At 44.9% G+C, this 23,342-nt stretch overlaps 1 protein-coding gene across 1 annotated transcript in view; it reads right to left on the bottom strand.

The window, feature by feature from the left end:
* Window positions 1-23,342, bottom strand: part of LOC144772413 (uncharacterized) — a 277,094-nt gene that overhangs the window by 200,399 nt on the left and 53,353 nt on the right. Inside the window, exon 3 of the mRNA XM_078656706.1 lies at window positions 3,938-3,975. Coding sequence (XP_078512832.1) covers window positions 3,938-3,975 — 38 coding nt within the window. The remainder of the gene's footprint in view (window positions 1-3,937; window positions 3,976-23,342) is intronic.

The raw sequence follows: 23,342 nt of genomic DNA, 5'->3' as shown, positions 1-23,342 counted from the left end.
TGAGATTCCAAAAAATATTGTGCAGGCTCTAATAATCTTTAGATTGGATTATGGCAATGTACTATATTAGGGTGCTGCTAGTTCCAGAGTAAAGCGCCTGCAAATTGTTCAGAATGCAGCAGCCAGTCTGCTATTCCAAATTCTTCATAGTGTTTCAGTTTCCCAACATTTCCGTTTACTTCATTGGCTCCTGATAGCAAAATGCATAAAGTATAAGTCGCTGTGCTTTATGTATAAAGATATGCATCAGGCTGGTCCTCTATATCTTTGATCCCCGATCCATCTTTACATGCCCAAGTAAGAGCTTTGGTCGGGTTACTGCAATCTGGCCACTATCCCAAATGTAAGGCTGGGAAGACAGGAAAGTCGTCCTTCGCTTTTTTAGGCCTTAACTATGGAATTCCTTGCCACGTACTCTCCGCCTATGTAAATCTTTTGCGATGTTCAGGAAGATGCTTAAGACTGGGCTCTTCTGGTTTCTTGGTTTTGCTCTGTTCATTTGCCGCTAGAGCTGGGAAACCCTGTTGGGGTAGCCATGCTTGTCACAAATCTGAATGGAATTGAATGGAATTTCATGCTCCACAGGGAAAATATATTAATCGGTGGAGCAACCCATTTCCCTACAAGCCCATTAAATGCTGGAGAGTTTTCCCTCGTTCCCACCTTAAAATTCAAATGCTCCTGCTCATGACAAGAGAACATTTGAATGTGTTTCCAGGGTGGTAAACTTTTTGCACAGAGTACATGAATATACACAAATGCATTCACTGACGTTTGCAGATCGGACCTCTCAAACACGCTAACAAATCCAACCCGACTATAAAATCTCGACTATAGACAATCTACCCTATTCATGTATTTTCTTTTTTTTGTAAAAATGTTATTCATTTTCATTGCAACAACAAAATAAAGCAGTCGCAGCACAACACTTCATTATTTGAAAGTCCAACAATGATTACAACGGCACAGTTTTGCCAGCTTTCAGCATTAGAAATCGGGCCCCGGTCGCCCCCCCCACAGTTCCTCACACTTCATCCGAATCAGAGTCAACATCATCTCTCTCTGATGGTTGATCACAAATATCACCCATATACGTGTTCCATGACCCCAGATTTTACTCCACTTTTTAGGGCATCCTCTACTACTGAATACTGCCCTTTCGGTTATCATAGCCTCGTCCATGTCCCTACCCCACGCTGCAAGAGAGGGTACCTCCGCCCTCCCCCACTTTTGTGCTATGTTCCGCTTTGCAATCATAATTCCAAGCGTTACCCAACTCTCCCCATAACGTGTGAGATCATTTGGTTCCCATATATTTAATAGACATCGTCTTGGTTCCGGCATAAGCGACACTCCCTCTGATTGTGATTTAGTACGCAGCACTTGTGTCCAATATGCCATTATTCTAAGGACAGTCCCACATAGTATGAAGAAAGGTTCCCTCTTCCCCGCAACCACGCAGACAGAAGGGGTGTTCTATTCTCCCCATCTTGTGCAGAACAAGTCTGGTGTAGTATGATCGGTGCAAGATTCGGAGCTGCACAAGCCTGAGGCGTGAGGGTATGCCCACCTCCCTTGTGGGGATGCCAACGCTTCTTGCCATTCCGAGTCATCAATATCGCTTATGTCTTGAGACCATTTAGCTCTTAGGCGTCCCGTCGGGTCTGGCAGGTTATTAACTAATTTACGGTCTGTATAAGAGGTGGCCTTCTCTGGTATGTAATCAGTCAACAATCTATCCTCCATAGGGGAGGCCTCCGGGACTTCGGAGCCGGGTGGCAGTGCTGTCATCAGGGCATGTCTAATCTGCGTGTATCAAAATAATTCGGAGGGCGCCAATTTGTAGAGGTGTTGTAGACGCTCAAAGGAGACTATCTCACCTCCCTGCCACATATCACCCACCATAGATATTCCTATATCATCCCATTGATCAAAGCCTTTGCTATTTCTGAGTCTGCCTAGCCTTTTCGTGGCCCACAGTGGAGTAAGCTGGTTCATGCAGTTTAAAAAAAAAATCTGTTAATTCTTAATCTGTGAACTAATATTTCACATTTACCGTCGCACAAATGGTTTTCTTGGAAGGGCAAAATTCTAGGAGAATCGAGTGTTAGAGGCCTAAATAGAAAGGGTGAGCAGAGGCTTTAAGTTTTTGGAGCCAATTATTTCTTAGAGAATCCAACTCTGCAAAACATAAAAGAATACTCTTCAGACTCCAGAGTGGTGCCCTTCCTTATGCCACACCCCTCTCTGATTAGCATGAAGAATTATCCAACTGCACCCTCAGCCACACCTCTTCTAGGAAATGCATAAATCCACCTGCTATCTCCATGTCATGAATGCCTGCCCTTTTACTGTCTGCAAAAATCGGAGTTTCTGTCCTTTCTTTCAAGGGTGGCGTAAAAGGAATGCCTAAGCCATGGTAAACAGGATGGGGCATAGGTCGTAAATGCAACAAAGTTGTAAATATCCGACCAAGACATAATGCTAGGTACAGCTACAGTAGCATCACAACCCGAAATGTAAAGATCCAGGCAGACATCTGACATTGTGCTCGACCTCTTTAAAAGTGCAGATATCCCCTAGTGCCTAGAGACTTCGTAGCTTATGAGTGCACTATAAAACACATTTAGTCATTCAGTTACTCCTTTTAGAAGGCAGCGAGAGACCAGCTGTGCAAGTGCAGATTCTGTGGAAGCAAAATGATGCAGAAGGTTGGGCGGAGGGCTGGCGTTCATCACAACACCAATGTTTAAAAGCAAAATATACATTTGGATTGCAACTGGGAGCCTACTACACTCTCTAGTAGGGCTAGAGCAAACCCAGTTTCATGATATGTCTTGCTATTGACTTCCTCTTATTATAGTCTGGCACTGAAGGCTATACTGATTGTTAAAGGCCCTGAGCCCTAGTTGTAAGCCCGAGCTGAAGGCAAGGGCCTATAACAATGGTGAGGGCCTTGAACAACAGGTATAGCCAGAAGCATAGGAGCTATTGGAACATTCCACCCAGTGAGGGTAGAATGTTCTAATTTAAAAAGCCAGCCCATTGTGTTCAATGGAGCTCTCATCATTCAAGTTTGAAATTATATTCCAGCTCTGGAATGTTGGGCGCTACATTGAAAACAACATACTGCTCCGGGCTTCTAATGGCCAGTAGAAGCCCGGAGCTCTAACATTCCAAGGCCTCGCGGAGAACGAGGGGATTTCAATCCCCCCGGGCTCCCTGAAGGCTTTGTTTTATTTGTTAGAACTTTCTGTACTCTAGTGGCGGAATGTTTGAATAGCCTTATATCCCCCCTTAGCTGGATTATACCGGCATTTAAGTCCCACTCTCTTGTTAAAGGCCCGTGCCTTCATCTCGGCCTTTAACGCTAGCTAGAGCGGGCCTTTAATGGCCTAGATAACCAGCTACGGCGAGCTATACGGCTATATTAGTACACTCTGCCACGTGTTCCAAAGATATATAAGCCTCTTCTGAGAACCAAGGTTTAGGGTACGAGGAGAGTACCTTGAAACAAGGGCAAGCAGCAGGGTAGAACGAAGGGGTGACTGCTGCAGAGCCTATTCTAGCATAAGGCTATTCTTGGGAGCAGAGTAGGGTACCTACAGGGAGAAGTCAGAGGGGTCCAACTTACTTAAATTCCTATTTACAGAGGAAGGCATCATAAAATATCACTTTTATCCAAAAATTCCTTATGTTTTAGTTGAGCACAATTTCCAGAAAAGTTTTTGGGATAACTAATCCTGAATGCAACATTTTGTTGTTGGCCCTAGTCCTGGAAAGAAGCATCAGAGTTTAACCATATGCTTTAGTCAGAGGCCACGTGAACTCAGAAGTTCTTAAATATTAGAGAAAGCAACATACTCTTCGTGCTGCATCACACAAGAAAGGCCACAAATGATCAGCTGTAATAAATGAATCTTTAAAAATCACTTACCTCATCACCAGCGGCAATAAACAATACTGCCCAAAGACCTGGAAAGAGAAGGAGGCGATTACTCTAAATGACTCACAAGTCTCACTCAATAGGCAGTACTACAGGTACTTTCTTGAAAGCAGTAGCGGCTGGTGTGTTTACAGAGTAGCAGGCAGAAGAGTCGGGAGGGTGGACGGACGAGGCAAAAAAAAAATATATATATATATTTTTTTTTTTAACGCTTACCTGCAGCATTGCACCCCTGTCTTCCTCAGGCAGAGGGTCCCAGAGTGCACTGCAACAAATCCAGACACTGCTCTCATGCTGCTGATCTGAGTCCCAGTTACTCTGGGAGCCTGTGCCTGCTCTCTCCAACCCGGCAATGCAGCTGGGGTTGGCGATAGCTTCAGTGCGCATGACGGTTTTGCCAGACCGTCGTGAGCAATGAATAGCAGTGCTCCTCCTCCAGCCTGTGTTCACCTTGGCCCCACCCCCAAGCCTCGGCTCCAAGAGAAGAAATAAAACAATAATAAACAAGGGTCTAATATCATCTTATTTTTTTTAAGTTTTTAGGCTGCTGGTAGGTGGGCGATGCTCCTACGCCATAGCTGAGGAGCTGGAAAGCATTTACAAACCATCACCCGCTTATGCCAGAGAAACAAGTAAGGCACATTTTTAGATGACACAACTTTCCTAGAAATCTGCTGTTTCACACTGGATTTAATGTTTCGGGGAGCACACATAGTCCAATTTCATATTCCAAACCATGGACATCTCATTGGCAGATACTCACTTGCAGGACATCTTCTGCGTTCCTTTACATTCATTCTTCCCTTTCCCTTCCTTCTAATGCCTATGGTGGAGATATTAACACACAGATGGCATATTCACTGCTAGGAGAAGCAGCTTAGATCTAATTCCAAATTACAGGCCCGCCATAAACTCAAATGAACAGCTGAAACTTCTCCATTACAGCTGCATACCGTGCAGACAACATACAAAGATGGGATCCAACTGCTATGAAAGGTATTCTCTAAATTAAAGCGATTACTTGAATCCACAGCCACACAGAAAATAATTGTTATCTTTCGAATCTGCAGGGCACTTCTGGAATTTGTATGGTCTAGATGGCAGCAAAATGACTTTGGAATCCCAAGGGACTTACTCTGGATTTTGAGGGTGGTCCATGCTGAAACATATGCTTGGGTGAGATGGAGTATGGGAGTGGACCTTATGGGCAAAATTAGTATCAAGTGGACAGTAAGGCAGGGGTTTGTCCTTGCACCTACTCTCTTTAGTCTTTAAATTAATGGAGTAGTCAAATGGCTATGTCAATGTAGACGTGCAAAAAAATCTTACACAGTGTAAGATTGAAATCTCGAATCCTCCAAACGGGTTACAACTCGCTGTAGGGTTAGCTTTGCACCTCACGGTCAGGAGGTGATCATCTCGATATCCCATACCCTAATTTTCCAGGATTTACTAACAGTCTACCTGCAATTACCCTGGAGTGCTGCGGTCCTCTAGTTTTTTCGTTTATGTCAATGTAGACGCAATGCTCCTAAGTCCCCATGTATTCCTGTCCCGATATTAAAGTTCGCAGATGACACTTTACTCATATCTAAAACCCCCTTGGGTTTACAGTCACAACTGAATGCTTTTGCAACCTTTTGTGTCAAGAGGGGACTAGAACTTAACCCATCAAAATCAAAGTTTATGTCAATTAATCCGCAACGGTCTTTCAGAGGGAAGAGGACAATAGATGGTGTTCCCCTAGAACAGGCTACACACTTTGATTGCCTAGGAGTCAGATTAGCAGATAACCTGACACGGGGGGCACAACTGGAAAAAATAATACTATCTTACATCAGAAAGCATCTGCAATCAAGAGGAAATACAAGGCTACCTTAGGGGCCTCAGTATCTCCTTATATGTCCAATTTAGATGTGGCGTTCCTCCAATGAGTACTTCCACATCAAAGTGGGAAAAAACCGGCTCCTCCACATTGCCCACAGACCGAAGAGACAGAGACACAATTTTTTATTCTTTTGCCCCCATTTCTTATCCGCCCACAAGAAATGGATCATTGCTGTGTGTAAACTTGTGGACGTGAGGCATTATTGTGAGGCATTAAGAATTCTAAAAAGTGATTTCAAGGAACAAATAGTATTTGCTGTTTCATATTTGTTATACTGGGCATGAAACGTACGAGTAAACGGCTTATGCTTTCTGGCTAAGGAAACTGAATAAATCTGGTTGGGCAATCGTATACCATGAATGCGGTCTGCCCCCAGTATGTTTTATTAGAGGGTATATACATATTTTGAGGTCATCAAGCAACTCCCCTTAACATGATTGGGTGGTTTGGTAATTTTACACCTTATCGTTCCTACTTCAATCTGTCCTAGGGGTTGTATTATATTGTTTGTGAGAAGCTACCTATATTAAGCTTGAATCTTGAGATTAATTATCAAATGTTTAAAATAAAATGATGATTATATTTATCTATTTTAATGTGATTTTATGGATTGATTGTAATACTTTTAATACTACTACTTATGACAGTCCTGAAGAAGACTCTGGCATTTTTATATTGCAAGCTGAAACAACTGCAGACCTATAAAGATACTATCCAAATATGTAAAATACTTTGACCCACATGCAAGTATCCTGCCTAAAAGAAAAGACTTCAGTCTATAACCAAATAGTGTCACATACAGTGTGTTTTGATTTTTAATAGACTCCATTAAATAGTCTTCTATTGGTGTTGGTGATTTATTTGGTTTGCATTTCTTGGTAGACCCAGAGGCCAATCTACGAGTAGAGTTTGTGATTTACTTGGGTTATGTTTATGTTCTATTCCTTGCTGCTTCTGGGTGAGAAGAGGAGCAAAGGTTTGTATACAATATTTAAATGGTATAATTCCTAGTCTTTTGCATCTCAACTCTGCGCAATGCACTGTTGTATGTTTGCTCCGACCTGATCAGAACTCAATTTTCGAGCCTCACTCACAACACAAAAAGATACCCCCGAAGGACTACACATCAACCAATAGTCTTCCAACCATCTCGAACTACAAACTCGAGACCGGGACCGAGGGAGAACGAACACGTCGCGCAGATCAAAACCAAGCCTATTACGGATACCATACGAATTGGTTGTGAATAATGGCACCATTCTGATGGCCTATCTGCCACGATGTATACTGAATAGGAGGAATTGACTACTTTCCTTCATAATAAGGCTATAAATGCCACGCACACTTGAAGCTTTGAACAATAAAGTCTTGAGAGAAAAACTACAGACAAACATCCTCAATATCTTTCGCCCTGAAGAAGTCCTTCGGACGAAACGCGGTGGCTACGTTTTTGCATGAAGATTTGAATAAAAGAAAGAAAGAAAACTTTAAGTCCTACTGAATTGATTTTCTTGAGTGTTGTTCTGACTACTTTTGTCACTGTGTACTTTGTGGGGTGCTGAACCACTGTGTTGGATTGCATAAATGTTGTGAGTCTAGGGGTATATGACTTCAGGTTCCTGGCACCCACAAAAAATAACTGGACCACAAAACATTGGATGAAGTGCAGTCATCTTTGCCCTATACCCCTGTTGTTCTTTATAAATAACAAGGGAAGAAATGCGTTACTTACCTGTAACTGCAGTTATCCAGTATTAGTGTCTTTCATAGATTCACATGCCTGAATCATTCCCCGTCGTCGAGACGGGAGCCTCCGGTATATAAAAAAGTAATGTCCTATAGACATACATAGAAAAGAATAGGCCTAAGGATCCCACCTTAGTGACCTAGCCACGTCCTTTTGCAGGAAGGACCAAACAGAGCAGGCCCAAGGGTCCCACCTTAGTGGCCTATCTGAGTCCTTTTGTAAAAAAGGACCAAATAAAGAAAAAACAACCAATCAGCTACTACCTCCTTCTAGAACCTTCCTGCCAGGAGCCCAAGTCTCTCAGATTTTCGTACGCACCAAGCTAGTTAGGCGTAAACTCGTTAGAGAGATAGGTGAGCCCTGCCAGGGGAGGCGGGAGGGTGCATGTGAATCTATGAAAGACACTAATACTGGATAACTGCAGTTACAGGTAAGTAACGCATTTCTTATCCAGTATTTGGGTGTCTTTCATAGATTCACATGCCTGAATCAGAGTAGCGAGCAATACATTATGCACATTTGTAATGGAACATCAGATATGAGTCTGTAGATAATACAGATCATGCGACTGCAAACCACCAAAATGCATTGTCATGTAAATATTATGAAAAGAATGTGCATATCAGAAAAGGATGGAGGGATGTAGGAAGGCTCACCTCACTGGAATAGATGGCGTAGCACTGCTCGGCCCACTGCTGCATCCTTCATCAGCTCAGTATCCAGGCAGTAGTGCCTGGTGAAAGTGTGCGGGGACTTCCAGGTCGCCGCTCTGCAGATGTCCAATACCGGCACTCCAGCAAACAGTGCCGCAGAAGTGGACATGGCTCTTGTCGAATGATCTTTGACTCGTGAGTCCAACGGCCGTCCGGCCTTGTCGTGACAAAAGGTGATCGCAGAAGAAATCCACCTTGAAATACTTTGTTTCGTCAGGGGCATGCCTTTTCGTGGTCTACTAAAGGCAATAAAGAGTTGGGACGACTTCCGGAAGGGTCTTGTCCTGTCGATGTAGAACTTAAGACATCTCTTCAGATCTAGCGAATGCAGTGTCCTCTCGGCTGCAGTGGTAGGATTAGGGAAGAATGATCGAAGCACCACTGGTTCGTTAAGGTGGAAGTCCAAGGGGACTTTAGGAATGAACCGGGGGTTAGTCCGCAGAATGGCCCGGTCTTCTCTGAATTGCATAAAGGGATCTTGTATGGAGAGAGCCTGTAACTCACTGACCCTTCTGGCAGAGGTTAACGCCAGGAGGAGGGCCGTTTTCCAGGAGAGGAATTTGATCTCCGCCTTATGGATAGGTTCGAAGGGTTGCTTCATTAACTGATGAAGTACCACATTGAGGTGCCACGATGGAGGAATTCGTCTTGGTCGTGGAAAGGACCTGTAGAGGCCTTTTAGGAATTGTTTTATAAGCCTGTCCGCCCACAGGGAGGGGCCCGTAGCAGTCCTTGTGAACCTGGAAATCGCCGCTAGATGCACTTTGATGGATGCATGTGCAAGGCCTGATTGCGCAAGATGCAATAAGTATGGCAGTAGCTGCTGTGGAGTGGTGTGGAAGGGGTGCAAGCCATTAGCCACACACCAGGAACAAAATCGCTTCCATTTTAGTGAGTAGGTTTTATTAGTGCTGTCAGCTCTAGCTTTCGCAAGGACGTCTCTGCACTCTTGCGGGATGGTCAGGTGGCTGAATTCGCGGTATTCAGGAGCCAGGCTGACAACTTTAGAGAGCTCAGATTCGGGTGGAGGACCTGCCCTTGGGACATCGTGAGCAGGGCTGGGAATTGCTGTAGGCGAAGAGGGGGCCGGGCAGAGAGGCGATGAAGTTCCGTGAACCAGTGCTGCCTCGGCCAGGATGGAGCAATTAGGATCAGAGTGCAGGGCTCTGACTTCATCTTCCTGAGAACCCTGGGTATCAGTGGGAATGGTGGAAAGGCGTACGCAAATACGTTTCGCCATGCGATGGAAAATGCATTCCCGAGGGTTCCTGAGTGGTGATGCCTGCTTGCGAAGCTTGGGCATTTGGCGTTCTCTCTGGTGGCAAAGAGGTCGATTCGCGGGGTGCCCCACTCCGCGAAGATATGCTCCAGCACCTCCGTGTCTTGTTCCCCTTCGTGGGAAGGAGAGCTCTCTCTGCTCAGGGCGTCCGCCAAGACATTGTTCTTGCCCGGGACGTACTCCGCTTTCAATGGTATTCCATGTTCCAGAAGCCAGTTCCAGACCCTTTGCGATTCTCGAGATAATGAGATCAAACGCGTCCCCCCTTGTTTGTTCAGGTAGTGCATCGTCGTGGTGTTGTCCGTCCTGACGAGCACTGGGGAGTTTCGAATGCGCGGTAGGAACGCCTTGAGAGCCAGGAAGACCGCTCTCAACTCCAGTAGATTTATATGGAGCTTGGTCTCCTGTTTCGTCCACTTGCCGTTGATCTGAAGTTCTTGGAGCACCGCTCCCCACCCTTCCAGGGATGCGTCCGTTGTTATTACGTGTGGTTCTGCGGGGAGCAGGAACGGCAGTCCCCTTGACAGGTGTTTGAGCAAACTCCACCATTGTAAGTGGTTGACTATGGGTCGAGTGAAGCGTATGCGGTCCTCGAAAGTTCCCGTAGCTTGTGTCCATTGCCTTGTCAGTTCCTCTTGGAGAGGGCGCATTTTGAGGCGGCAGTGGGGAATGAGCATTATGCATGAAGACATCATGCCGAGGAGGGACTTGAAGGTGCGGACCGGCAGAGTCTTCCGTGAAGCCACTGACTTGGCCAGGGAGATGAGTTTGACCTTTCTCTCCTGAGAGGGGAAAGCTCTGATGCGTTCCATATCCAGAGTCGCTCCAAGGAACGTGATGACTTTGGTGGGTTCCAGTGTCGACTTCTCGCGGTTGAGGGTCAAGCCTAGTCGGTGGAAAATATCCAGACAGGCGCTGGAGGATGAGGCTGCGGCGGTCGCGGATGGCGCTTTTACCAGCCAGTCGTCCAGGTATGGGAACACCTGGTGGCCCTGTTAACGGAGGAAGGCTGCCACAGGGGAGAGGCATTTGGTAAATATCCGTGGGGCAGATTTGAGGCCGAATGGAAGGACACGAAATTGGTAGTGTTGTCCTGCTACCGCAAACCTGAGGAACTTCCTGTGCCCTTTGAGGATAGGAATATGGTAGTAGGCGTCCTGAAGGTCTAAGGACGTCATGTAGTCCCCTTCCTCCAGGAGACCCAGGATTTCCTGTAGAGTAACCATACGGAACGATTGTTTCTTTAGGAACACGTTGAGTGCCCTGAGGTCCAGGATTGGCCGCCACTTTTTTCCTTTTTTGTGGATTAGGAAGAAGTGAGAGTAGAAACCTTTCCCCTTGTGGGCCTGTGGAACTCTCTCTATCGCTCCCTTTTGTAACATGGAAGCTATTTCCTGAAGAAGCAACCGTAGGTGCCTGTGGGATCGTTTGCAGGGTGGTGTCGTTGGGGGAATTGAGACAAATTCTAGGGAATGTCCAAATTGAATGAGTTGGAGTACCCACCGATCCGTTGTTATGGTTTGCCAATTTTTTTAGAAAGTATGTGAGTTTTCCTCCAATTTGTAAAGAATGCAATGGTGGATGGGCTAGCCATTGAGACGAGTCATTGGCGGTTGAAAGCTGGGCGTTTTTGGTTCTTTCCTCTGTAGTTCGACTTACCGTAGGAAGTCTGGCGCCCATGTTGTTGTTGCCGCTGTTGGAATTGCGGTTTGTTTTGTGAGTATGAATAGGAAGACCTATTTTGGTAGGAACCTCTATATGAAGGTTGTCCTCTTCCTCTGTTGCCACAAAAGGACTGGGTCCGAAATTGCAGGGTACCAAGAGCCTTGGCAGTGTCCGTGTCCTTTTTAATAGTGGTGAGGGCCGCGTCAATTTGTTCACCAAAGAGGTGCTGGCCATCATAAGGCATATCCAGGATTCTTGTTTGCACTTCCTGACGGAAGGAGGTGGCCTTGAGCCAACCCTGTCGTCGTAGTACTGCAGCACCTGCCAGTTGCCGGAAACCAGTCATGGCGGCGTCAATCGCGCAGTCTATGAGTTCGGAAGCAGACGTTTGCCCTTCTAAGAGGAGCGAATGAGCCTCTTCTTTGAGATCTTCTGGCAGATTGGAAAGGTAGGGTGCAATGTCTGCCCAGAGTTGGCGATTGTAACGGCCCAGAAGTGCAATTGAATTCGCCACTTTCACCGCCATGGCCGACGTGGTAGTGAAGCGTTTGCCAACCGCATCCAGTTTCTTGCCTTCCTTGTCAGGTGGCGTCGACAGAGGCGATGCTGGATTTCGCGAGTTTTTCTGCGCCGCTTGAGTCACTACTGAATCTGCCTTGGGGTGACCTGTGAGGCATGCTGGCGCCGATGATGTTGCCTTGTATTTTTTATCTAGTCTGGGCACTACCACTTGTATAGAAGCTGGTGTTTGCATGAGTTGTTTGCCTTGCTTCCAGATAAAGTCAATGATTGGGATTGATCTTGTTGACTTCTTAGTGGGCTCCTTGAAATCGTAAAGGAAGCACTCAGTCTCCTGTGTTTCCATAGACATATGGAATCTCATGGCAGCCCTCTCAATGAGATTGTGGAATCCACCGATGTCTGCGGGTGGTGATTCCGAAGACTGTGGTTCTGGAGAGGCCGGAGAATGTGCCACATAGTCCTGGTCTGCATCCGGGTCTGACTCGTCGTCATGGACTTCACCCTCTTCTTCAGATGAGAGAACGTCTTGCATAGGCACCTGTACCTTCTCAAGCACCAGTGGAGATGGTTTATGGCGAGGCAAAGGAGCGGGCACCTGTGCAGCTGGAAGTGCAGGTGCAGTGGGTTTCTCTGGGAACCTCTCTTTATAATCCTTTATTAGGAACTGGAGATCCGAGACGATGGATGCAGGGAGACACACCATTGGAGTAACCTGTGTCTGGGTGTGGACCAATTGCTCTACGTGGTCCTCCTCTTCCGGCTCCTCATCTGTGGTTTGACACTTAAGCACCAAGTCAGATGGACTAGTTGCTTGTGTATATGAATCCTCATCCGACTCCTGACCTTGCAATATACAGGCTGGAGGTAGCCGTTGCACCTTACTGGGCGACGTCATGACTGGCGAAATTGGCCTTTTTGTGATTTTGACAGTGACATGGCTTACTTGAGGTGGAAAGGCATCCATGGCATGTGATAAAAGAGCAGACTCTTTCCATGGCCCTGTGGTCGTCGACGCTTGAGCCTTCGCCGACGATAATTTACCCGTCGTCGGCAATGTCTCCGTCGACAGTGTCTTCGTCGACGCTGTTTTCGCCGACGGCAATTTCTCCACCGTCGACGGTTTACCCGGTTTTCCTGTCGTCGATGGAATGGTCCTCGTCGACGAGGTAGGCTTCGTCGACGGTGCGGTTTTCGCCGACGGCGTCGTCGACGATGTCTTCGACGACGGTCTCGTCGTCGACGGTAATATCTTCGTCGGCAATATCTTTGTCGGTGATGGAGTCGATGGAGTGACCGGGATGGTCGACGGCGTAGGTCTACTCGCCGACGATGAAGGTGTTGTCCTCGTCGTCGAAGAGGTAGCCGACGATGCCGTCGTCGTCGACACGGTCGTCGTCAAGACAGTTTTTTGCGCTGAATAAACCGTCGACGCTGTCGTCGTCGGGACCAGCGGCTGCTTCCTGGTGACAGGAAGTTCCTTGCCAGACACTGAGGTCTTGCCCTCTGAGGACTTTTTGGAAGTCTTCATAGGAGGGGTGCCTGAGGGGCTAGGGGAAGTAACCCTTGGCCTCTTCAAGGAAAACTGTGAAATTCCAGAGACACTCTCACCTTCCGACACCAAGTCGTCTGTTTTGTCCTTGAGTCTGTTGAGCCAGAGTAGAAGGCGTCCTTCTCGGTCCTTGAGGGTCTTGTTCGAGAAGGTCCTACATATCTTGCAGTCCTTGGCTTGATGGTGAGGGTAGAGACAGTATAAACAAGTTTCATGTTTATCCTCTACATGAAGTCTTTTCTTGCTGCAGGAGGAACAGGCCCTAAAAAGACCTTTCTTCTGGCTATCAGACATAATTATCCAAGTTGAATAAAGTAACTTTTTGAAGAAAGAAGAAGTTTCCTGAGGAGAACTCAGGTGGAGACTACCTAGCACAACGTGCGGTAGAAAATCTGAGAGACTTGGGCTCCTGGCAGGAAGGTTCTAGAAGGAGGTAGTAGCTGATTGGTTGTTTTTTCTTTATTTGGTCCTTTTTTACAAAAGGACTCAGATAGGCCACTAAGGTGGGAACCTTGGGCCTGCTCTGTTTGGTCCTTCCTGCAAAAGGACGTGGATAGGTCACTAAGGTGGGATCCTTAGGCCTATTCTTTTCTATGTATGTCTATAGGACATTACTTTTTTATATACCGGAGGCTCCCGTCTCGACGACGGGGAATGATTCAGGCATGTGAATCTATGAAAGACACCCAAATACTGGATAATAGCTTGTTACTCAACCCCATCAGGCCTCACAAGGAATAGGACTGTACCATACAAATGCCAATAAAAGAGAAGATTCATCCGAATTCTCTAAGCAGGTGTTGCATCGATTTTCTTTTTTTAAAACAGTGTAAACCTATTGTTAGGTCTAGTCTGCCACTAGCGAAAGCTGTCTGATTGCGAGAGACCTATTGTAAACCAAAAGTAGGCCTAAAGGCGGGCCATTACTTATCATTGGTTGGGTTTATTGCCACTCTGAGATGCCTGCTTCTTTTTCGAAAGCTCTCCTTTCTCTTCTTGCTTTTGTCCCTCCCCTGAAGCACAGCATCTCTATGATTCTGTTGATTGGCTGTCTTCTATCCTTATACTGCTCATAATAGGGAAGTACTTTTTTCTTTTATATTTAGCATTCCATGAGAGTGCATGTGTTTTCTAGCTATGTCACTTTTGTGCGGCTTCCCCCTCTAAAATGCCTGTTTCTCCTCCTCTCGCTGTGTTGCTCCTCACCCGTCTCTGTTTGACTGTAAAAGCTAAGAAACAGAGATATTTTTGATGGGGTAATCCTGAAGAAAAGAATGTAATTGTTATTCTTGCATTATGCCAACTTAATTGCATGAAAGCACAAGCTTTGGCACACAAATGCTTTTATGACTCTGGGAGAAGGGCCATCTGCAGCATTCACTCAGCTGGTCTGTGAGGCAGAAAATGTACTTAGCAAGACACTTCTGCTGGAGATCAATAAATCTACTCCCTGGGCTACAGAAGAAGACCAAATAGATGAATCATGTGGAAAGTAAATAAGATCTTGCAAGCATTTCCCTTTACATTCTAAGTCTACTTTATTATTTTAAATTCTGTTCAGAGTTTCCTGAGTGAAAGCATCTGAGAAAAAACATGCCAGATTTAAAGTTTGAAAACACTTAAATCAATGTACAGTTCTGAGAAACCATAAGATATGTTTGCTTTTACTTGTTTTTTTAAACAATATTTTAAAAACCAAACATTGACCAAGCCAGCACCTCTACACTCGCATTACATAGCTGAGAGCAATTAGTCTTGCCAATGCTCCTCTTTAAAGGATAGAAGCAAAATGTCCAGGAAGGAATCATTTCAAATATGATTTCAATGTTATATGTGTCACATACGTGAACACTAAATTATAGTGACAATAGGGATTCACAAGCAACAATCCAATTGTATCAAAAATATAGATTATTTTAATTTTCAACAAATAGATGACTTTTTAACAGTACAAATCTGGCAACAAAAATACTACCAAAATGATTGTAAAAAGTACTGTGGTAGTGAAAGAACACCTTTCGCCTATGCTGGGGGTAAACGATAGAACCACATACAAAAGAATTAAGCACAATGAGATTCACAAATTGTATTTAGGTGAATTTTACAATGTTTTGCAAAAAGGCGTTATGCGTCGACGTTTCGGTCCTCGTTGGTCACAGCGATCCGTAGGACCATCTTCAGGACAGAATAGTTGCACAGGAATATCTAATATAAACATAATGACAGACATAAATGAAACCCTAGGGTACAAGGAGAATTATGTAGTCAGCCCAACGCAAAAAGACAATAAAGTGATGGTAGCATGACCAGCTGCATGCAGGAAAATAATTACAACCAAAACAAAATCCAGACAACCATCACCAAGTGAAACTACCATAGAACAAATTCCCAAAAGCATGCCACAGCCGAGTGCTATTTATCCTAAACCTAATTCTACAAATGTACCAAATAATCTAAGCGTGTATAATAGATTCACAAGAGCATTACTCACATGTCCATTTACTAGGACCAACGGATAATCTAGTGATAAATATATAAACCAATATAGACACAGTTAACCAAAGTGCTAAAAAGTACTATATACAATGTGTGCTGGTTAAAGTGTTACTCACGGTAGATACACGCCAGACTGGTCGCTCTAAGTTACAATAAAAAGGGGGTTAGATTAGCACAATGTGCCGTACGGTATAACACCCCTGTTTAGCAATACACCCAAACCTGAGACAATGTTTGTAAACTTATGTATCAAAAGGCCACAATCTAACCTGCGGGAAATAGCGAATCTACATTAGTGACCCAGCCGAGTCTACAATGTATAATATTGTGTGGAAATAACATTCTCGTGGCGTGTACTTACTTTAGCAGCAACCGACAACCAGCATGGCTCAGTCAGTGTTGATCCCGGTAAAAAAATCTCGGAATCACTAACCCGATGTACACTGCGTGATTAAGACGCCGTGTGTAGATGACGTCACACAGTCAACCAACGTGGCGGCCATCTTAGAATGGAACACAAGATGCCTAAAGCCTATCCACATATAAGATTATATGCACGAGTCCGAAATATTATACCAAAATAAACAAACAAAATACAAAATATGAGCAAAAACCAAATCATACACAGATAAAACGAATAATATATGGAACGACAAAACTATATTATGATGGTCTACATCCATGTCTAAAGGGTACTAGTTGGGGCACACAGCCGTGTGCATAGTTAGATCAGTAAACCAGCCAAGGTTATTGATAAAGTTCTGCCAAGTGCAAGAACCATCATGTATATATGGCAGCTCAACAAAATAATGTAGCTAAAATTCCACCATCCTAATGCAAGGTAAGGTAGTCCAGAGGTGTACTACATAGTCATGAGTTAACAAAGAGTGGCCAAACTATGCCATTCAATAAAGGCATTTAACCCATTATCAACAGTATTACACAGCCAAATCCATTTATTCTCTCTTTGAGTTAACAACTTGTCCACATTTGGTCTTCTCCTTGTACCCTTTACAACCTCAATGACAAACCACTTCATATCAGAGGGTCCATGTGACATGCTGTTATAATGTTCAACAAGCGGAGCAGTACTCACATTGCACCTAATACGCGATTGGTGTTGTGTGATGTGTTTTTTTATTTCTTGTGTTGTCTTGCCAATGTAGTTAAGGGCACAAGGGCACTGGATACAGTAGACTACGTTTTTAGTCATGCAATTGGAATGCTGTTTCAATGTTATTTGCCTCCTGTTTATGCAACAAGTCTTAGTGACCTGAGTGGTTGCACATGCTATACATCCACCGCAAGGAAAATGTCCCACGATGGGTGCTAAGCCCCAAAGGTTTGTTAAAGTATTGGTCTTAGGCTCGACATAGGCCTTTACAAGGTGGTCACGCAGGTTTCTACCCCTCTTAAATGCAAAGCGCGGGATAGGTAATTGCGGCTCTACTTTTCTAATCAGATGCCAATTGCGTCTGATAATTTTCGTGATTTGCGTAGATTCTGTACCATAAGTCATGACACATGTGATGGGTTGTGTATTGTCAGTGTTCTTATTATCCAACTTAGTTTTTTGCAATAAGGCTTGCCGATTGTAAAACCATGCACGCTTCATGGCGTGTTTAACCAGTCGATATGGGTATGATCGCATTACAAGTTTTTCTTGCAGTATTTTGGCCTCTCTGAAATAGTCCTCCCTTTTGGTACAATTCCTCCAAATACGGAGAAACTGACCAAAAGGGAGATTATCGCGTAGATTACGGGGGTGGTGGCTACTGTATTTTAGGAGAGTGTTCCTTGCCGTGGGTTTTGTATACAAATTCATGGCCCTACATGGTTTATCACAGAATGTGCGAAAATTGCTTTGGAAGAGAATTATTTCCTCTTAAATAGTGACTTTTACGTGCAACTGAAGGGCGTGGCAATGGGGGCAATTTTTGCCCCCAATATAGCGAATCTGTTTGTAGCGGATTTCGAAGAAAAAGTAATTTATAACAACAACCCTTTCCTTCCCAACCTTTGTAAATACCTTCGATACATCGATGATGTATGCATAGTATGGGAGGGAACGCAAGACAAACTAGAGGAGTTCCATTCTTGGCTAAATCAAAATGATGCTAATCTGCAATTTACTTTGGAAAGCAGTCCTGATGTTGTTAATTTCTTGGATTTAAAGATCACACATGATGAAGGGGTTCTTGCCATGAATTTGTATACAAAACCCACGGCAAGGAACACTCTCCTAAAATACAGTAGCCACCACCCCCGTAATCTACGCGATAATCTCCCTTTTGGTCAGTTTCTCCGTATTCGGAGGAATTGTACCAAAAGGGAGGACTATTTCAGAGAGGCCAAAATACTGCAAGAAAAACTTGTAATGCGATCATACCCATATCGACTGGTTAAACACGCCATGAAGCGTGCATGGTTTTACGATCGGCAAGCCTTATTGCAAAAAACTAAGTTGGATAATAAGAACACTGACAATACACAACCCATCACATGTGTCATGACTTATGGTACAGAATCTACGCAAATCACGAAAATTATCAGACGCAATTGGCATCTGATTAGAAAAGTAGAGCCGCAATTACCTATCCCACGCTTTGCATTTAAGAGGGGTAGAAACCTGCGTGACCACCTTGTAAAGGCCTATGTCGAGCCTAAGACCAATACTTTAACAAACCTTTGGGGCTTAGCACCCATCGTGGGACATTTTCCTTGCGGTGGATGTATAGCATGTGCAACCACTCAGGTCACTAAGACTTGTTGCATAAACGGGAGGCAAATAACATTGAAACAGCATTCCAATTGCATGACTAAAAACGTAGTCTACTGTATCCAGTGCCCTTGTGCCCTTAACTACATTGGCAAGACGACACAAGAAATAAAAAAACGCATCACACAACACCAATCGCGTATTAGGTGCAATGTGAGTACTGCTCCGCTTGTTGAACATTATAACAGCATGTCACATGGACCCTCTGATATGAAGTGGTTTGTCATTGAGGTTGTAAAGGGTACAAGGAGAAGACCAAATGTGGACAAGTTGTTAACTCAAAGAGAGAATAAATGGATTTGGCTATGTAATACTGTTGATAATGGGTTAAATACCTTTATTGAATGGCATAGTTTGGCCACTCTTTGTTAACTCATGACTATGTAGTACACCTCTGGATTACCTTACCTTGCATTAGGATGGTGGAATTTTAGCTACACGATTTTGTTGAGCTGCCATATATACATGATGGTTCTTTCACTTGGCAGAACTTTATCAATAACCTTGGCTGGTTTACTGATCTAACTATGCACACGACTGTGTGCCCCAACTAGTACCCTTTAGACATGGATGTAGACCATCATAATATAGTTTTGTCATTCCATATATTATTCGTTTTATCTATGTATGATTTGGTTTTTGCTCATATATTGTATTTTGTTTGTTTATTTTGGTATAATATTTCGGACTCGTGCATATAACCTTATATGTGGATAGGCTTTAGGCATCTTGTGTTCCATTCTAAGATGGCCGCCACGTTGGTTGACTGTGTGACGTCATCTACACACGGCGTCTTAATCACGCAGTGTTCATCGGGTTAGTGATTCCGAGATTTTTTACCGGGATCAACACGGACTGAGCCATGCTGGTTGTCGGTTGCTGCTAAAGTAAGTACAGGCCAAGAGAATGTTATTTCCACACGATATTATACATTGTAGACTCGGCTGGGTCACTAATGTAGATTCGCTATTTCCTGCAGGTTATAAGGTGGCCTTTTGATACGTAAGTTTACAAACATTGTCTCAGGTTTGGGTGTATTGCTAAACAGGGGTGTTATACCGTACGGCACATTGTGCTAATCTAACCCCCTTTTTATTGTAACTTAGAGCGACCAGTCTGGCGTGTATCTACCGTGAGTAACACTTTAACCAGCACACATTGTATATAGTACTTTTTAGCACTTTTGATTAACTGTGTCTATATTGGTTTGTATATTTTTCACTAGATTATCCGTTGGTCCTAGTAAATGGACATGTGAGTAATGCTCTTGTGAATCTATTATACACACTTAGATTATTTGGTACATAGAATTAGGTTTAGGATAAATAGCACTCGGCTGTGGCATGCTTTTGGGAATTTGTTCTATGGTAGTTTCACTTGGTGATGGTTGTCTGGATTTTGTTTTGGTTGTAATTATTTTCCTGCATGCAGCTGGTCATGCTACCATCACTTTATTGTCTTTTTGCGTTGGGCTAACTACATAATTCTCCTTGTACCCTAGGGTTTCATTTATGTCTGTCATTATGTTTATATTAGATATTCCTGTGCAACTATTCTGTCCTGAAGATGGTCCTACGGATCGCTGTGACCAACGAGGACCGAAACGTCGACGCATAACGCCTTTTTGCAAAACATTGTAAAATTCACCTAAATACAATTTGTGAATCTCATTGTGCTTAATTCTTTTGTATGTGGTTCTATCGTTTACCCACAGCATAGGCGAAAGGTGTTCTTTCACTACCACAGTACTTTTTACAATCATTTTGGTAGTATTTTTGTTGCCAGATTTGTACTGTTAAAAAAGTCATCTATTTGTTGAAAATTAAAATAATCTATATTTTTGATACAATTGGATTGTTGCTTGTGAATCCCTATGGTCACTATAATTTAGTGTTCACGTATGTGACACATATAACATTGAAATCATATTTGAAATGATTCCTTCCTGGACATTTTGCTTCTATTGTTTATGATACCCAGTCCCGGGGGGATTATTGGGTGGCTCTGTTTTTTTGCTCCTCTTTAAAGGAGCCACAGCTGAAATGTTTGTAGCATTGAGATTTGCTTGCAGCATATATAACATATAGTATGGTCCATTTATGTATGGAATTAAACAACATGTATTTAACAAATGATTAACCTTCATAGGTGTAAACATTTTCTGTCACTGCCTGATAACTAATGTTTACCAGGATCTTCTGCTTTTGAACAACACCCTGGATACACTAAAATGCCATTCTAAATACAATGGCTATTACTGGAACAGTGCCATGGGCTAGCACTGCAGGAACTCTGCAATTGAATTCCAGTATGTATATATGGCCACTAGCCCTATGTGGTGGCGCTGGGGTGCAAGCCTCCAAGGGTAGCATACAACACCTTGTAGGGTGTGTGGTTCAATGGTGTTGTCTTTCCTTTTATCTTTTTTGGGAAGTGTTTTGCGTGTGAGAGCCATCGAGGCGCAGTAATCATGTTATTGGATGCAGGGCTTAGCAGAGTGATGGATGAAGACGTGTGAGATATGCACAGTTTATACTTTTCGGTAATCTGACAGCTTTGAGCAGCTCTGCAGGTCCCTTATGGTATTTCTTATGTTCATAATCCACTTAGCAGGTTGCCGCCAAGGGTGGTCTATTCTGAATTATCTATACTACTATTATAAAGGAAGAACTTTGAACCTTTGAGGCGGGTAAACTCGGGAACCACAGCGCCAATCCACACACCCGATACATCGTTGTAATCGTCAGGGTGTGCAGAAGGACATAGGCTATATAAACGTAATAAATATACGTTATTTAAAAAATTTACCGAAAAAAAGTAGTCCCTTGGAAGAAGCGCCGGCCGCGACGTACGTGCCCGACGTGAGGAGCGCGGGGAGGAGCGCGAGGAGGACCGGCAGACATGGCGCGGGGAGGAGCGGTGAGGACAGGCGGACAGGAGCGGCGGACAGGCGGTGAGGAGCGGCGGACAGGCGGGGAGGAGCAGAGAGCGGCGGATGAGGTAGGTTATTTATTTATTTATTTATTTATTTAGGAGCGGTGAAAAATGAAGCAAAAATGAAAATCGTGAGGAGGAGGAGCTTAGCGCGCACCCAAGATGGTCGCGTGAGCTCTGAGCTCCCGGACCTTCGCCACCTCCATCGACTATCCTGCAACTAATCCTGATTTGGACGACGGGCTTTTGTGGTCGAGAACCTGCTGATCACTTCTCCGTTTGCGATTTTTGATTTGGTCTCCAGGAACCGAGGATATGACTTTTTGAATATTTGCGGCCTGCTCCATGGCACTGCCCCGGGCTTGCCTACTCTGCCAGCCGGGTAGTAATTGAATAACAACGGCCTGCGCTAACCTCCCTTGCCCGGTCTTCTACTTTCGGTTTCGATTTTGACGATCCTGCGTCATTGACCTTGCCTTGGTCGCCCTGGTTGCTTGCTTCACTCATCTATTCGCAACGTCGCTTGGAGATCCGGACTTTCTTGCTCTTTGCCTAGTGATTGGTCCTCACTTTCTTCTCCGAGCTTCTGCGGACACATCGAGTGTAGCCATTTTCACTAGGTCTCAGAATACCCTCCGGGGCACACGACCTACGATGACCACCAAGCCTGAAGCAGAGAGGCGCAAGACCAGACCGGCAGCTCGAGGAGGTTCTGTCCAATCCAACGTCATGGACCGATATACCCTCACTAAGAGCTCTCCGAGCGGAATGGCTAAACCCCCGGCCGGCATTGAGGACGAATCCCTGCTGGGTGATGATCCGTCGTTGAAAGACGTCATGTGCGCCATTGCTGGGATGAAGGCCGCGATGGGACAACAGTATGAGGCCCTAACCCACAAGCTGGACACTGTTGCCATAGATGTCAATCTAATCAGGGCGGATCTTGCTAAAACCAACGAAAAGGTCAAGTCTCTCGACCTGAAGACTACTAGTCTTATCACCGACGTCTCTGACCTACAGACGGAGGTCGGTAATCTGAGATCCGCCCGTGACTATCTCTCCCGTCGCTTGGACGATTTTGAGGGCCGAGCACGACGGAACAACGTCCGACTGGTCGGTGTCCCGGAGAAGACGGAATCGTCAGCTGTGGACCTACTGGTGGAGGACCTTGTCCTAAATCATTTAGCGCCCAAGGGTCTGAGCAAGTTTTTTGCAGTAGAACGGGCCCACCGTGTCCCGGGTGGCCCGCCCAAGCTGGGTGCCTCTCCGCGCCCCATCATTGCGCGGATTTTCAACTTTTGTGACAGGGATGTGATACTGCAGGCTTCCCGCACGTCAGGCCCCGCGGAATATGAGAACGCTGCGGTCAGCTTTTACCCGGACTTCACCCAACAAGTCCAGAAGCAGCGGCTGGGATTTCAAGGAGTGAAGAAGAGACTGAGAGACAGGGACATGAAATATGCCATGCTTTTCCCGGCTCGATTGCGTATCGTCCACAACGATAGAACATTTTTCTTTGACCATCCTGAAGCGGCTAATGACTGGTTGGACTCGCTGCTTACGGGACGAGGGCGATTGGAACAATCAGAACTTTCCGGTGGAGCGGAGGGCGGCCCGACGGAGCAGGAATAGGGAGCGACATCGGCTCCCGGACCAACGTTTTGACTTTCGGCAGTGGTTCGATGCTATACTGATAATGATTGCTACTCCATTGTCTTACTGGGGTGTGGGTGAGGGGCGGGTGAGACTTCCTCCTCTGGGGTTCTTTTCGTAGATTAGTTGTATGTTAGGGCGACAGGCACGCTGCGAGTTGGGGTGGCTTTT

The sequence above is a fragment of the Lissotriton helveticus genome, chromosome 8 (assembly GCF_964261635.1).
Source record: "Lissotriton helveticus chromosome 8, aLisHel1.1, whole genome shotgun sequence".
In the NCBI taxonomy this organism is placed as follows: domain Eukaryota; kingdom Metazoa; phylum Chordata; class Amphibia; order Caudata; family Salamandridae; genus Lissotriton; species Lissotriton helveticus.
The sequence above is the reverse complement of the archived record's forward strand: the minus strand, read 5'-3'. Positions and strand labels throughout refer to the sequence as shown.